This window comes from Amphiura filiformis, chromosome 9, assembly GCF_039555335.1.
Source record: "Amphiura filiformis chromosome 9, Afil_fr2py, whole genome shotgun sequence".
Taxonomy (NCBI): Eukaryota; Metazoa; Echinodermata; class Ophiuroidea; order Amphilepidida; family Amphiuridae; genus Amphiura; species Amphiura filiformis.
In genome coordinates, this window is record NC_092636.1 from 37182822 (window position 1) to 37200397 (window position 17576).

Below are 17576 nucleotides of genomic sequence, written 5' to 3' on the forward strand. Positions count from 1 at the left end.
CGATGCGTATAAGCCAAAAAGAGCAAGATCAATACATGTTAACCCATCCTGATTTCAAAGAATAAACATGTTTTCAAGGGCAAAAAGGGTATTGGTTATAATGAAAGACAGAGATAAAACGACTAGTTCGCGTCTGAAATTCTGACAACTAAACAGAAAATGACGTATTGCGCAGGTCGGCAACCAATCACGGCGCGCCTTTGCCCTGACGTCAGACGCGATTTAGTCTTTTTTATCTCTGTCTTTTTGGTTAGTATTACCTGTCATATATCTCCGTATAGAACCCTATCCAATAAACCTACCTGAACGTTATCACAATTAAAACGGCAGCCATGTTGGTTTATACCAAAGTCAACAAAATTACTACAATTTGTTAAGGTCAATCGATTAATGCATGCTGTACAAGGTGTATCACTGCACATGACAGAGTATATCTGCCCACAACTAATCGAGATTGGTTTAATATCTTGCTCAATGTTGCAAGCAATGTGTCCGTGTGCAAACTCTTTGAAAGTCTTATAGGGGCCTAGTTCTACACTTTTATATAAATGGCGACTTCAATGATAAGCTTTTGGCAACATGCATCAAATAGACATGTCTTAAATAATTAAAAACTTAACAAATAGAGAAATATGTCTTCATTATAGGGTAACAGAAACGGTCTAAGATTAAGAAACTCAATTGAGATATCTGATGTCTTCAAGCAAGTCATGGCAAACCAACTTACCAGAAGGCACAAAAAACAAGACGTACACTGTTATAACGCTGGGTAAAAAATCCGGTTGAGTAAGGTCTTTTACTCAACATGGTAAATTTTACCCAACATTGCGTTATTTTCAGTAATTTACCCAATGTCGGGTAAAATTTTACCATAGTGGGTAAAAAACCTTACTCATGAAGGTTGTTCATATGGTTCCCAGCGGTTGGGTAAGATGGTAACCTTACCCAACTTGGGTTACATTTTACCCAAGTTTGGTCAAATTACCATTTCCAATAAATTAGCAACACAGGTGTGTTTAAAAAAAAAAAAATCAAAAATCAAATACTAAAATTTAACAGTTGCATTTTACCCCGATCAATTGTTATTACGCAAGAATTGTGGCATATAAAACCCCGACATCATCTTCGCGCTGAATTCGAATTAATATAATTTGCTGCAACTTTTAAATTCGGTATTATTCATTAATAACACTTCTGTGTTGCTAATATTGAGTGACATTGGACGTATGCAAGTAAATAAACCATCGTTCTTTCTATGTTAAATTTATTGTGAATATCATTTCTATTTCTGAAGCTATAGACGTATTTTAACGGCCGGCTGCTTTACATTTGTGAAGGCTTTTATCATCATAAAGCTACAAGTCCAATCCAGATGCTTTGTTCAATGCATATAAAATAGATAAATAAATACGAAAATCTATCTACAATTAATGCCAATGATGTAGCCTACATCGGAAGTTGCGAAATTCAAATTATTTAACAATGCCATTGACCACTGTATCGTACAATTACCCATTTTATGTTTACACAATGAACCTATTAAAGCAACTTCACAAAGACCATCTGTTATTTCTGTGCAGAATTTCAATGCAGATATGTGTGATACCTGTCACACTGTGATGTAATACAATAAATGCTAAGTCTGTGGGGATCCTAGTACATTACATCACATGTTACATGTTCATATAAATAGCAAACCGACGGAACATTTTGGAATAAGAATACAGTGACGGATTCTGGTATTTTATAGTTCATAAGGTTATTATTATTAGGCCTAGGCCATATAAAAAAAATTAATTCGTTTCATATCCCCTTTGGGATCAGTCAATTTTCATATTAAATATTAATTTTTTAATAGTTTGGTAAAATATTAATGCTAATAAACAAGTTTATTAGTTAGCGTGAATTAAAGGCCTCGTCGTTTTCCCGAGAGATGCTAAAAACTGCTTAGCAATGTCAATTTTACGTGAAAACTGAAGTATTTTGTCAATTTAGCACACACACAAAAAAAAACCTCTCTCAAAAAGACGGGTTCGTGAAACCACAGATATTGGAACACAATATCTGTGGGGAAACGAAGTTTTACCTGTGGGGACGTGAAACGAGTTTCTAATTTCACATGGTTTAGAAAAATGGTTTACGTTTACATGTGCAAATTGCAAAACGGCTTTATTGAAAAACTTTGCAAGTAGGGCCTACATTTTATACTATTTTTCATGTTTTAATCGCTTATTGATTCCCGACATATTAAGGTAATATTCAGTTTGCACATAATGTGTTACAAATTAGGCCTATATTGTAAAAAACAATATTTTAGTGATTTCGGCATGAATACACACTCGTACGCGCGAAACATGCAATGAATGTGTTTCTAAAAATAAATAAACGTGGCTAGGAGTCCTTTATCTCACTGACAACTGGATCAAGTAGAGTAGTTTTACCGGTGACCGGGGAGCCACACAAAATGGTAGGCTATATCACGTTAAATTAGCGTCATTGGTTCACGTAAACGTAACTAATATTGTTGTGACGATAATTCATGATATAATATAATATAGGCCTATGTTGTAAGTTGTAGTAATCGAATATCTTCATTTTTGCTTTGGCGTTAATAAATAAATAATATACAGAAACCCTTGAACTTGATAAACTAATAATATAACAATATATCTCTAAACGAGGCATTATATTTTCATAAACATATGTATCAACAAACCACGCAATATTACGTAATACATAACTACCATCCGTGAGCTTATACGATTCATGCAACATTAATTAAACCTAATTGTTCCACCGAACCCATTCAAATGCAATTCGTAGCGTATTAGTGCAAATAAATGATGAACAAAGGGTTAAACGAGACAAAGGGTTAACTCTTCCACAATTAGTTTTCATTTATATAAACTAAATTTTGAAATAATGACTTTCCGGAAGTTTGTGGTGGAGAGAAAACATACAAAATGAAGCCATCAGCTCACACCTTACATAATTATACAATAAGCTTAAAATTTATCGTATTATTAGAATAAAACTAATCTTATCAACCACACAATTATAAGCAAAATGGCCGCTAATGGCGCCTATGGGATACATATTCTAGAATCGTGACGTAATTCATGCACTGGCCCTTCCCATAATACATTGATCTTCCCTGATTTAGTGATCCCGTCATTGATAATAATAACTGTGCAAAAATAAGCCAGGTTACTCCAAACGAATAGGGAACGTACATGGTGTCCTAAAAGTCTCTTTGAACTGTCACATCTTTCACAAAGCCATGGGAAACCAAATACATATCGGTGTCAAAATAATTGTTTTCTCTTAGGAAAGATACCTTAATGTTAGACCCCAACTTATAATAAAAGCCTATATCAATATGCCTTTTAAGTTTATGCCATGATAACATAATTGTTTTATATAGGTTTAGAGCAGTAAAAAATATTATGTCAGAAGAAATATTGCAAAAAGTTTATTACCTACCTTAAGGTGGTACTACACCCCTTGATAAATTTGCGACTATTTTTTGCATATTTCTAAAAAAAATAATAAGACATTGGTAACAAAAGTTATGTATATTATAGGGGCAAGGAATCCAGTTACTACACTGCAATTTCAATGACACAAGACAAGCGGAACGTTATTTATGATAAGAAAAGAGGTAGGCCTACAGCTAGAATGTGCACCATTTCTTAACATGTATAATGAACCATATGTCTTGAATCACTGAATTTTCAGTGAGGTAATTGGATTCCTTGCCTCTATAATAACTTGTTACCAGCGTGTAGTTATTTTTGAGAAAAATGCAAAATTAGTCTTAAAATTTATCACGGGGTGTACATGGTGTAGTACCACCTTAAGGCGAGCCCTATATTTCGTCTGGTGTTATTCCTATGTATAATATATAATTCTTTAAGCAATCGTAAATATGAGCATATTTATTCTTCCTTTTTGCTTCGTTCTTTCAACAATAAAACATGAACATGTTTATTCCGGTCACGTATTTCTACTAATGGAATCGGAACATTGTATCATAACTACACCTCACATTTTTACATGTTGCTCAAATCTTATATACCATGTATACGTTGTTACCATTGGTTACGTCTCCAGAATGTGTGCACGTTACCAAGACGATAATGAAATTATATCCTCCACGGATATTAATAGTCATCTCACTGGTATAATTTACATCTCTTGAATTAAGATGCAGAACTACAAATTTGAACTTCATCTACTAAAACAAAATGTGATTTATTCACGAGAGGGGGGAGACCGGGGATGGAAGTTACACGGGGAAGTTGTTACACCTCTCAGTGTGCCAAACTGGAATAAGAGAGGGCAGGCTAACTGACCATATCACTGACCATATTGCCTACACATCACTGGGGTAGGGCCCTATACTGCCAATCGCGAGCTTTCTCCATTGCTCTACTAAAAAGTTATGTCAAAAAAACTTTTTTTGTCCTTTCCTAGTAACTTTTGACAAAACTGAAAAATTGTAATAACTCTAACAACTGGAGGTGTATAATGCTAGCTTGTTATGGTAAATATAGTATGTGTAGGTCACTAATATATCACCGAGTCATGACCTGTAATTCTGCCTCAGGGTTGTGTTATAATGGCTTATGTGTGTAAAACTCCCTATGGGGATAGTTGTTACACTGTAACAACCTACCCCATGTAACAACCTACCCCAATTACATTTTACATGTGTTGAACTAAATTTTGTTTCAATTTTCAGGTTTAAATATTTCATATGTTACTGTGTATTTTGCTTTACCTAGAGCTGTAATTGTTCTGCTGTTAATGATGCCAAGAACCTGGAAAAGGAAGACAGAGAGGGGGAAAACACCTCTTAATGTAATGGACGGCTGCTGCCCAACGTGTGTGGTAATTCTCTGCGAGTTGCAGCGCGGCCCTGATTTGGTAAAATGATCTAACTTGAAATTTTGACATAAAATAATTTAAAAGAATCTAACTCCCTAAAAATGGTTGTTATTTCAAAATTACTCAACCAAATTAGCCATTTTTTTGCCAATAATAAGATTTTTATATTTTCTAAGATATTAGATGTGTTTAATAATTTACGAGTATCTTATTCAAAAAGAAACATGTCAAGTGTTGAAACTTAAAAACTCTTTTTCTCCAAACAGCGATTTTCAAGTTAGATCATTTTACCACATCAGGGCCGCGCAGCGGCTGACCATAATATAAGAGCATCATAGTTTAACATGTTTAATATAAATGAACTTATTATAGAATAAAAATGATCTAAATGCTTCTAAAGGCCTATAAAAGGACCATAAAATTTTGTAACATTGTAACAACTTACCCCGCATGGTGTAACAACTTACCCGGTATGCGGGGTAAGTTGTTACAAAAAATTACCTTCATTAGTTAATTAGTAGTTAATTAGTTGTTTGATGTTTTCATGTTTTGTATACCCCAAAGTTTAGTAAACATAATGGGCTAACCACAGACCCAAGATGGAGTGTTTGAGTTCTTTCATTGGAATTATATGGGGCAAAATGTAAATTTTGTAACGTCCATCCCCGGTCTCCCCGGCCTATTTTATATAGGTTTAGAGCAGTAAATATAAGTATTATGTCAGAAGAAATACTAGCAACACTATATTACCTACTTTAAGGTGGTACTACAACCCCTGATAAATTTGTGACTATTTTTGCATTTTTCTCAAAATAACACACTGGTAACAAAAGTTATGTATATTATAGGGGCAAGGAATCCAGTTACTACACTGGAATTTCAGTAACTCAAGACAAGCGGTACGTTATTTATGATAAGAAAAGAGGTACCGGTAGAATGTGCATCATTTCTTAACATATATAATGAACCACATGTCTTGAATCACTGAATGTTCAGTGAGGTAATTGGATTCCTTGCCTCTATAATAACTTGTTACCAGCGTGTAGTTATTTTTGAGAAAAATGCAAAATTAGTCACAAAATTTATCAAGGGTGTAGTACCACCTTAAGGCGAGCCACATATTTCGTCTGATGTTATTCCTATATGTATAATATATTTTTCATTCAGCAATCACAAATATGATTATATTTATTCTTCCTTTTTGCTTCGTTCTTTCAACAATAAAACATGAACATGTTTATTCCGGTCACGTATTTCTACTAATGGAATCAGAACATTGTATCATAACTACACCTCACATTTTTACATGTATACTCAAATCTTATATACGTTGTTACCATTGGTTACGTCTCCAGAATGTGTGCACGTTACCAAGACGATAATGAAATTATATCCTCCACGGATATTAATAGTCATCTCACTGGTATAATTTACATCTCTTGAATTGAGATGCAGAACTATAAATTTGAACTTCATCTACTAAAACAAAATGTGATTTATTCACGCTGCCAACTTGCTAAATAGATTTCCAAACATTAAGTGATTTATTTCTAATATTTTACTATATAGATGTTACAGATTAATATCAACACATGAGTGGAATACAGTTGGTACTTCTAATGCTCGACCAGGATTTGAAAATACGGCACTCAAGCCACATAATACGCAGTACTACAGGAACCTGTCGTTTGTAACTAGCTTTCAAACAAAATAAGTTTTCTAAAGAAATAGCACTATCATATAAATACCATGCATGCAAATAAGGCCTTGATAAGATGCTTATCATACATGGACACTTACATTTAATAGGTCTATACTTTCACAAACCACACAGTGTCTTCGACCCTATATCTTCATGGCAGGAATCGCCATGGTAGGTTAAATCCACAGCCACGATTAGCCATTTGGTTCAAACCTTTAAAGCTCTTTTAAACTAATAATTAGTCGAGGGACATAACTAAGGCTACTCACAATAGCCGGGTAATCGATCTTGGTTGTGCGTGATTAAGCTTGTATACCCCATTGAGGTCAATGGTCATCGACTTTTATACTGCCTACAGTGAGTGCAGCTGTACTACACGCTGCACGCTGTAGTCCATAACAGGACCAACGCAATATAAAATGGTCAAATTTTGAGTTCAAAGCGCACGGCCAATTTTCAAAGCGCATTCTAGCGACTATCATATCTGTTCAACACGTATTTCCAAGTTTATGAGACCAAATCTGGTTTCTTGAGAAAAAAATCATGACGGGAGATATTCATCATTTTCTAACCCGGTATCAGAAGATTTTCGTCTGATATCAAAATCGTGCATAGCAATTCACGTGTATCGATCCCGTGTATTCATTTTAGTGTCCCTTCTGCACCAAATAATTATTAGCCAGGCGGTGTCGGTGTGAACCAGGGATTCATGAAGATTTTAGAAATTGACAAACTTGTCATTATTATGGTTTCATTAATTGACAGAAAAGATACATGATGCAGTCATGTCTACAGTAGAATTCACCTCGACCTTTGCAGGACTTAAACCCCATTAAAAGCTATTAAACCAAGATAACACTCATTGAAAACAGCTCAACTGATTAAATCACATCTTCTCTGGTTAAATACACACAACATACAGGGTGTCCCAAAAAAAAGAGGCCCCTAATTGCGCCCTCTTTTTCTCCTATTTCTGAAAAGTTGATTAAATATATTTTGGTATGTAAAGAAACCTTCAATCGTTAGCTTTAGTAAACCAAAACAATTATTTCAATCGGCTCACAACTTTTGAAGATATACCCTTTTGGATAAAAGTACCCGTTTTTCACTCTGTCCACGGATAGCAAACAGAGTGGTTGTGATGGCTCATGCTGTAAAGTGGCCTGCACGATCACCAGACCTCACACCACTTGATTTTTGTCCTTTTTGGCAAAATCCAAGATCTTCGCAAACGTATTACTGAATGCACTCGCAAGTATCCGGCGCACAAGGATGGTACGCAACGCAATTGATGCAATGAGGACCAGGGCTGAAACCTGTATTCGCCAAGGAGGCAACCAGGTAGAGGGCAGAGCAGCACAGCAAACTCACTTCAGAAGAACCAAAGACAAACCAAACAGCCTTTTAAGGCTACCTTTTATCCTAAAAAGAGAAATGACTTATGTTGTAAATAAAAAAGAAAGCAAGAAACAACAAAATAAGAAAGTAAGAAACATAATAAAACAAAAAGGCATAAATAACCAAGAAAAAATAAGTAATTGCAAGTAAAGCAAAATAAGTCCCATTCGGCATCCATTTTACCCACACTATTAACAAAATCCATTGCCCATAAACCCACCGGTAAAGCCCATTCTAAATAAAGTTTTTTAAAGTTATCAGTGAGGAATGGTTGATATTTATGCATGGTATGTGTACTCCTTTTCAATCTTTGAAGTAGCCAAACCTTCTCCATGGACAGAGTGAAAAACGGGTACATTTCTTTGAAAGAGCATTTCTTCAAAAGTTGTGAGCCGATTGATATAATTGTTTTGGTCTATTCAAGCTAATGAATCACGGTTTCTTAAAATACCAAAATATATTTGATCAACTTGTCAGAAATAGGAGAAAAAGAGGCCGCAATGAGGGGCCTCTTTTTTTTGGGACACCCTGTATGTTTCTGCTTTACACGTACAATGGAGCAATGCGCTGGGATTATAGTTTCAGTTGGGTGAACGATTATAAAGCGAGCGCTAGAGAACACTTCTGTGTGGTCTTTGTATACGAAATGAGACAATACGTGATTATTGTTAACCAGCGTTCTTGAAAATGAGAAGCATGGTGGTTTGCAGACTTAACACGGTTTGGAAATAATTTCTTCATATTTTTGGTGTTATCTGTCGTTTACATATCCTTCCTAAAACACCAAAGTACGCATATTTCCAAACATCTAAAGTAGCTAAAAATTTAGGACATGTTACACAACTATATTTTCTAGAACTTTAGAAGAGTACTTTTAATATTGGCCGGTTATTTTTCACACAGCGACGTTAACTAGGCAAATCCCCATACTTTTAACGTAGGCTATTTGTAGAGGTCACGCGTCAATGGTAAGAGCACTGTGTATTGTGTATAGGAAAACGGACAGTAACTGCAGTATGAAGCAAGTATTACTGGGTAGATATGTATTCAAATTCTATATACAGCATGGAGATTACTGTTACCATGTTCAAGAACAGTGGGCAGTAAATCGTCTTTTCCTATATGGTCAGCCTTATCACTAAGTAAACAATTGCACTGACCTTACTCACCAATCAGTAAAGCTTATAATGTGATGGCTCAAACCAATCTAAACATGCTTAGAAATAAAAATTCCTTTAAAAAAGGAATGGGCGCCCAACTGTTTGGATACTTTTTTTTTCTCTTTAAAACAATAATGTAATATTAGCATAGAAAGAAGTCCATTAATTTTGTATTTTAAACAAAGAATATACGCACAACATTTTATCCCGAACATATCAGAAAACAATAATAAAATAAAATCCAAGCAAATTGTGGTTTTATTTCTAAGCTGGGCATACTTTTAAGCAAAACAGTTGCGAAGTATATCTAGCAAAACCGAAATTAGACGCTCTTTGCAAAGTCAAGCCAAACAAGAGAAATGTGTCTGATTGGGGAAGGTGTTCTGACAATCCAAATATAAACTTAGTCCACCTCAAATGACCTGTAACAATTTGTGATTGACATTACTTAATTCACCTCGGATGACTTTGATCTGACATTCAACTTTTTCGTTCTTACACCAATCATATCCATAACAATTTAACTCTTACAACTTCCTGTCAACTCTCTAATTTAAAACTCTAAATTTCTGTCTGTTTGCCTTTTCTGTCTACAGTTTGTTACAATTATTATGATAAGCAAACATTGCTGGGTAGATAACAGGATTTAGTTATTTACTTAATCCAATCATGGAGATAGTATAGCTACAACCTTGGCGAAAAATGTTGCCACACCTGAGCGTTAATTGGCCAACATCCTTCCTCGCTCCCATATTGTTATGTTGATTTGGACAAAATCGTCATCATTTCTACATTACAGTCTCCCAACATTGGAAAATGGGGGTGGGGGGGGGGGCAGGGGAGAGGGTAATCTGCATGTGCATTTGCACCTATTATACAAAATAATACGGAACTATCCCATATTTAGCTTCGATTGCGTGCTTTTAACACCAGAACGTGCTGGTGTGGCCCTGGTTTGGCAACGAATTTCCGCCAGAGTTGTAGTAGGCTTACTACCTCCATGATCCAATCATGGCAATAACGTCAATTTTGGTCTTCAGTGTTTTAAAATACAACAATGTAGAACATGTATAATTAATATGCCGTGTTGTTTGCATACAGTTTTCCGCCCAATTGTGCCACCATATTGCAACTTTGGCAATAACCGAAACTGAATAGATTCTATGGTAATTAGCAAACAAAAGCCATCAGTAGAGTCCTCGTTAATTGATTTTATCACTATGGACCACAATAGTCTCATCCCAATGGCATAGTCCAATAACCTCAATTACAAAATCATAGTGCAAAATTTGACCTCAAGTTGCAGAGTATGAGTTTGTGTACCCAAATTTTCAAAGGATGAAAGTAGGCCTACAAATGTATTAGGGCTTAAGAACTGTTCCCATGATAGGTGAGCATGTTGTGGATCCTAGTGTATGGTCAAATGTCACCGTCTATCGGGTTTCTAAGGCACACGGTAAACTGGTTGAACCCATACAAAGGTCAGGATTTATTTGGTGTTTTTATAAATCCTAATTTTGTATTTTAAACAAAGAATATACGCTCACCATTTTATCCTGTGCATATCAGAAAACAATAATAAAATAAAATCCAAGCAAATTGTGGTTTTATTTCTGAGCTGGGCATAATTTTAGCAAAACAATTGCGAAGTCAATCTAGCAAGAGTGAAATTAGAAGCTTTTCACAAAGAATCACAAAGTCATGCCTATATTTTGGCGCCTCCGTAGAGGGCGCCAAAAAGGCTACAAAATTCTTTTTTTTCTACATAATGCCCACTGGTATTTTTGTTTATTTTGCATACATTATTGTATGCCACAGCTAGGTGAGGAAAGTTTTACTTCAAAACCTCCAACCCCGACCCCCCGGAAATCAAATGATGCGTCTCTTACGCTGCCCCGGAGTTGACAGAGCATAAGCCGGCTTAGACCGAGACTGTAACCGAGACTAGTGTAGCGTAGCCTATGGTCTATTTTTGGGATAGCCTGTGTTACTGCCTACGATTTTGTAAAAGCGCCCCTATAATAATGACTTAGGAGAAAACCATTATTTGATTTCCTAATTGATTGAAATCAATTAATGATTTGTGGTTGCTAGGGGACGTATTACTTCTGGGAACCCTAAGCCCAGCCTCATGTCGTACTCATCATCTGAGGAAAAGGCTAACTATCTGTGCCAAACAAGTGACATCAACAGGGTGTGTACTTCTAGGGGTGTAAATTAAAAACTGCCCCGGGGAAAACAGCACGTCCATCATAAAGTACGGCAATCTCATTTGATCAAACTAAAATTTTTATGGACATTCACAACAATATTTCTTAGGATTGGTGTACATGCAACAAGCTATTGAATTCCTATAAACTATCGCAGCTTTTTTGAGCTGTTCATTAGATTTCATGCATGCAGGTATGACGAAAAGCCTGCAATAAATATGGTCTATAAAGATAACAGTGAATTACAGGTTCACATTAACTACAATTTTGACATTTTCTTCCTGTATATCTTACTATTCCGGAGACCCACCAGTTTGCCAAGTTAATCTGAGCAAAATTGAGCAAACTGAAATTGAATTATTATAGAATTCTGAAATTAAACATATCGATATCCTTTTAAGCTCCGATCAAAATTGTTATCAGACATGGCATATCCAGAGTTTATTTTATTCCTGAGATTTTGGTTGTTTGAAAATTACTATTGGGATTACACGTACTTGTGATCGTCATTGGAAGTTTGTGTCATAGGATTAAAATGATTAGGATGATAACAGAAGATAGATACACACATGGAACCTTAATCTCCTTCAACGTGACAAAGGATGAAGACGTTATTTTCCTTGACATAATTTTTTTCAATTTTGATGGAAACTAGAACTATTCAAGAACGTAAAATTTATCATAACGATGATACACATTAACGTTACTAGTCAAATATATACGTTACACAGGTATAGGATTATCATTATAAGGCCGTGTAAAATTAATATTTTGGTTCTCGTCCCTCCTCCTCAATTTCTGGGATTTGTCAGATTTTTTTTTTTTTTTTTTAGATTTTTCAATTTTTTTAGACTTTGGAATGATTTATGAAATCTTCATACATATAAATAAGTTTATTAGAGAACAAGCATCACTTCCAAGTCTTTTTGTGGTACTCTAGGGGTTTATCCTCAGAATCTCACATTTGAAAAAAAAAAGGGCCTCATCATTTCCTCGAGCACTGTTGGAGAAGACCGATACTACTGACAATGCTAATTTTACATTGAAAAAAAAAAAAAAAACACCTCCCTCCCTCATCAATTCATGAAAATCCTCTGGACGAGAACCAAAACATTAATTTTATACGGCCTAATCTCGGGTTACGACTATGCTGAACTGAACACTGATTTGTTTAAACTGATTCTTATTAGCTCAATCAAATCAAGTTAGCTCAATCGAAACGGCGTTGCGAGAGGTCGCGGGTTCGAACCCTGGCGGTGGTTAGTACGCTCTCGTATGAGTTAGCTTGATTTACCGTACCTTGGACAAGGGACTTACTGCTAATTGTCTCGATGTAACCCGTACGAAACTCGGGGAGCTTATCCTGCCTGCCTAGCTGCAAGTCCCTGTGTTGTTGCTTCATGGTTTGTGGAATGATGCGGGGCCATAGTAGTCAGCGACAACCTGTTATGTGTGCTGAGGTTGTGGATCAACGTCTTATATGTGTTGTACTTGTGCGTAGCGCACTATAAATCACTGCGGGTTTTTTTCTTCAAAACAAAGTCCGGTTGAAATAATTAAATCCCAGATAAATTAATTATATCAATCAGATTTATATTTCACTAGAATCCATATAATGCATTCTCCTGTTACCATGGCTACCAGTTATATATATTTTCCTTGAAAATAAGAACGTGATCACATCAAAATAATAAATCAAATAGCTATATAAGCAAACAATAATGACTAGTGCTTTCATAAGACATCTGAATTTGTTTATCTGTCAATAGTTATTGATTTTTATTAGTGCAGACACAAAAGGACAATAAATCAAGATCAAATTAACAAAACAGCCAGTACGGTAAATAAAAAACGATTGTCTGAATTGTTTGAAATAGTATAATGGTTACATTTTACAAATTAACATGCATTTTGGTTGACGCCACCATAAAGTAGAGATTTTCGTTCTGAAGCAAGCTCTGAGATGCATTATTCCTTCACTTTCAAATAGCCCAGATCAAACTGGTCTGAATCCTGATCAAATACGAGCTCATCTGATTTCGAATCATGTCTAACATTTTCAGTAATTGTTCATAAACAATTAGCTTTGGTATTTTCATCTTTTTCATCATAGTAGTTATACTAATGCCCGATTGACTGGGGATACTTTTTCTGCCTGTCAGTATCAAAACTTCAAAAGTCAGTTTTACTTTTGTTTTATATACACGGTGTCCCATAAATCTCTTTTCCATTTTGAACCATCATATCACTTACAAGTGTTATCGTAAGGAAAATCCAAATTTTTATTTAAAAAGAACAAACTTTTACAATTATTCTGATACCACACTTGACATAATTTAAATTTTCATTGAAAGCATAAAACAACATTTCCAAACCACCAAAATATTGGCTATTTCATTGTGTTCATTTGCAGCTCAGTGCTCTTTTGGATTTCCGAAGTTTAAATTCGGTATCTTGAGACCTTTTTAAAACAAGAAAATACCCATTTCCCGACCCATTTAGGGTTCGGCTACATGACCACGATGTTATCAAACTTTTCTTTAATGGCAAAGCCTCTACTGTTGGACCCTTATCCTGTAAAATACATCAATGGTGTACACGTTTTGTTGGAAGACTGATAAGGTAATGTTTTTTATAAAGAGCGATGGATAGCACGCAACCATATAGCAACTGCCTGTGCTCCTGGATCCGGAAGAGTAATTAACGCACGGTTGACGTAGCTAGCGCGACCAGCGTGAGCTTCCATGTCCTTTGTCATCGTAGCAGTATTTTCAGCAGCCTAAAACAAAACAAGAGAGTATTAGTTGTCCAGTCAAGTTATGGAAAGATCTGGATTAACACACAACTAATTGTAACAGAATCCATTTTTAAATGGATCCATTTTTAATGTTGAAACATGTAAAAGCTTACACAAAAACATGTCAAAATTGTAGGAAATTTTAGTAGTGGAATTACAGTCAGTAGTGGAAGCTGTAGATGAACAGTCCGTGTCTAATTTGCATAAATCAAGAGTGGCCGCTTATGCATGGATGATATTTCAATTCTACTTGTCATACTAGGATTCAGAAAAAGTGAAGTTTTACTATCTCCGACGAACAGTTCTTGAGTTATAGGCATAAAGTTCAAATGTCAATTTTGTATTCTACAGGTAATGATTTTAAAATAGAAAATAGCCTGCCAACTAGGTGAAATAGATCTTTTATTATTACACATGAATAAAAAATCATATTATTTTGGGGGCCAATTTAATATATTCTGGTCCGCAGAGATTAATTGTCTCAGGTTTTGGCCTAAAATTAACGTGTACTAATGGGATCACACCACCAAATCAAGTTTCTATTCTTTTATGTGTTAAAATGCACAGAAGAATTCATCATTTTCTCATGTTTAAAACGTTATCATGCATTCAAAACACCATTTTGCCAAATGTTTATGATATATTCTATCCGAGAGCCAGCAATTTTTTGGTAGTTGAGCTGCTCGATTTTGCGCAGTGAAACTTTGAACACGATGTACACCCTACCAATCTTTACAGTACAGTGCCTTATGTTGTCATTTGTAATGTTTAATCTTTTTATGCGCAGATAGTGAGAAAACATCCACAGAGCGGTCTGCGGATGACCGGGGCGGATGGAAACATTATAGTGGGGTGGTTTTTTTTTGGGGGGGGGTGGGGTGGATGGTGGGGGCTTTTTTTTTTTAATCTGATAGGGTCGAACCTGATATAGTGGTTAATTTGCTGCATTGACTAACCGATGTATTTTTACTTTAGTTAATGTGTTCATTGATAAACGTTCTGCTAACATTGGTTAAGGCAGAGTACGTTCAAGCCCGGATGGAAGCGGTCCGAGATTTCATTTCAATACCCATATTTTATTGTCTTCTAACAAAGTCGGATGTTCCCAATATCACCCATTTGTTGGCGACTCTTACCTGGACGGCACGATCAAATATGTCTTTTGTTATCTCTCGTCCGTGTTTGATTTCATCTTGTAATATATCTAACGCCGAGAACAATGGATCCAACTGCAAAACAGTAATGATATGAAATGTGTGAAACTCAACGGTCAATTATCTGTTGGCGTTTTTGATTGAAATTTTGATCCTGAGATATAGCCTAATGGTTATCATAAGCACCTAATGCTTTCATTACACGCAGTTGACCTGTAGTTCCCTTACATCATGTACATACCGTAAAAATTCGACAATAAGCATATGAGCCTATCAATTTTGTTACAGATAATATTTGTAACTTAAAAAAACCATTAAAAAGTTTAACAATCTGCCCTAAAAATTCGTTCTTGTCCGAGCAAATCGTTAATAGGCACATATGCTTATTATCGAATGTTTACGGTATTACACATTAATGTATCAAGAAATATTTAGCAAGTTAAAGAATATCACGCTGTAGAGTGACGACAATTTACCAACTTCACGAGGCAACATTCGTGTTTAATGTTCTGATATAAAATGTTAGGCCAACACAATATAGATGTATGGTGTAGGCATACAGTAAGCCAAAAAATTAAGGTACCAGTTGTGTTCACCCCTGTATTATTTTTTCTTTATTTAGGATATACAGCCTGTATATCCTAAATAAAGAAAAATGTGTCAAAATTAAAACAAGCAGCAAATGCCTGTACTCTTTAGCTCTGATTTAAGACCTCATTTGTTGAAATTGGTTGAGAATTAAAGAAACGGTAGTCTAAAACCTAACAAAAAAACGAAATCAAAAGTTGCACTTTTGTGTTCTAATCAATGACAAATGTGAATGCGCGACGCTAATTTTAACGTGTTAATCAATGGAAGCACGGCGCTGGTTCTCTTGTTCGTGAACGCATTGTGTGCAAAACAATGCGGCACGCAATGGAGCAAACTGCAACTTTTACATTGGCATCGTCCTTGGGTTTTTGGATCGTCATATCTTTATTTCTTGAACAATTTTAACAAATGAGGTCTTAAATTCGAGCTAAAAGATGCAGCTATTGGCTGCTGGTTCCAATTATGACATATCTGTCTTTGTGTAGGATATACAAGGGGTGAACATAACTGGTACCTTAATTTTTCGGCTTATGTAAAAGAGTGAAAACCCACTCTGAATTTCAGAGTGAATTTAAGTTAGCTCTAAAAGAGTGGGTTTTAGCTCTAAAAGAGTGAAAACAGTACACATAATTTCACTCGCGATTTCGAGTGAGCCTCACTCGCTCAAAAGTGGCGCAAAATCTCACTCTTTCTTGGAGTGAACTGTCAGCCAATCAGAAGCGCCGAAAATCGGCCGATGTTTGTTGAACTTGTGTAACAAAATGGCGAACAGTGTGTGAATGAATGGCGAAAAGAAAGCGGATTTGATGAAGAAATAGACAGCATACTCAATAGTGATTACATTTATGTGTAGGTCATAACTCGTAGCAAGTATACACTTGGTCTGGAGACAACGGCGGCAGTAAGCTTAAGTCATATGTGAGCAGTTTGTTACCGGCCCAGTGCCGGTTTACATGTACGCATATGTAAGCTTATGTAGGTTACGCCGCATCACGCTTCTCCAGACTGTGACCGTAAACATGGTATTTGCCAAGTGTTATGTCCTACACCTAAGTGTACTCACCATTGAACAGTTTGACTATTAGGTTCACTAAATCCATAGTTTTTCATCATTCATCCCACACTGAAGTTCGACACATTGTGTATGTGCTTAAGCTTTAGACCAGTTCAATATTCCTGGACCGGGCCCTACCCTAACCTGGGGCCTAGCCTCACAACAATTTAAAGCACATAGTAGCTGTTATGAACTGCTGTGATATTCTTGTATATAAAATAGGCCTAAATGAATAAATAAATAAATAAATGCTCTTTTCTGATTCACTCTTTTCCGGAGTGAATTTTTCACTCTTTCTTGAGAGTGAGCTTCACTCTAAAAGAGTTGTCACTCAGATGGCTCTTTGAAAGAGTGAGATTTCACTCTTTTTGAGTGATTTTTCACTCTTTCTCATTTAGAGAGTGGATATCATGATACCAAATCCGATAAGGTGGGAATATGCGTTTCTTTTATCATATCAAATTAATCTCCACACTATAAATAACTGTTTCATCCTCCTTCTTTCTTCAAATATTATTAAAATTCTCGTACTATCAAACATCGTTTCTTACCATCGTTCGATCTCCACGCTGGGCACCACCGTACCTGAAAAAACAAACAAATATGCCACACCACCAAGA

The 17576-nt window shown here is 35.7% G+C and overlaps 1 protein-coding gene across 2 annotated transcripts in view; it reads right to left on the bottom strand.

Moving 5' to 3' along the window:
* Positions 1–13097: 13097 nt before the first annotated feature.
* LOC140160947 (triokinase/FMN cyclase-like) overlaps positions 13098–17576 on the bottom strand; it is a 38376-nt gene continuing 33897 nt past the window's right edge. For both annotated transcript variants that reach the window (XM_072184296.1, XM_072184297.1), the window contains exons 15-17: positions 17508–17541; positions 15294–15386; positions 13098–14139 (exon numbers count right to left, since the gene is read on the bottom strand). In XM_072184296.1, coding sequence (XP_072040397.1) covers positions 13993–14139; positions 15294–15386; positions 17508–17541 — 274 coding nt within the window. In that variant the 3' untranslated portion in view covers positions 13098–13992. The remainder of the gene's footprint in view (positions 14140–15293; positions 15387–17507; positions 17542–17576) is intronic.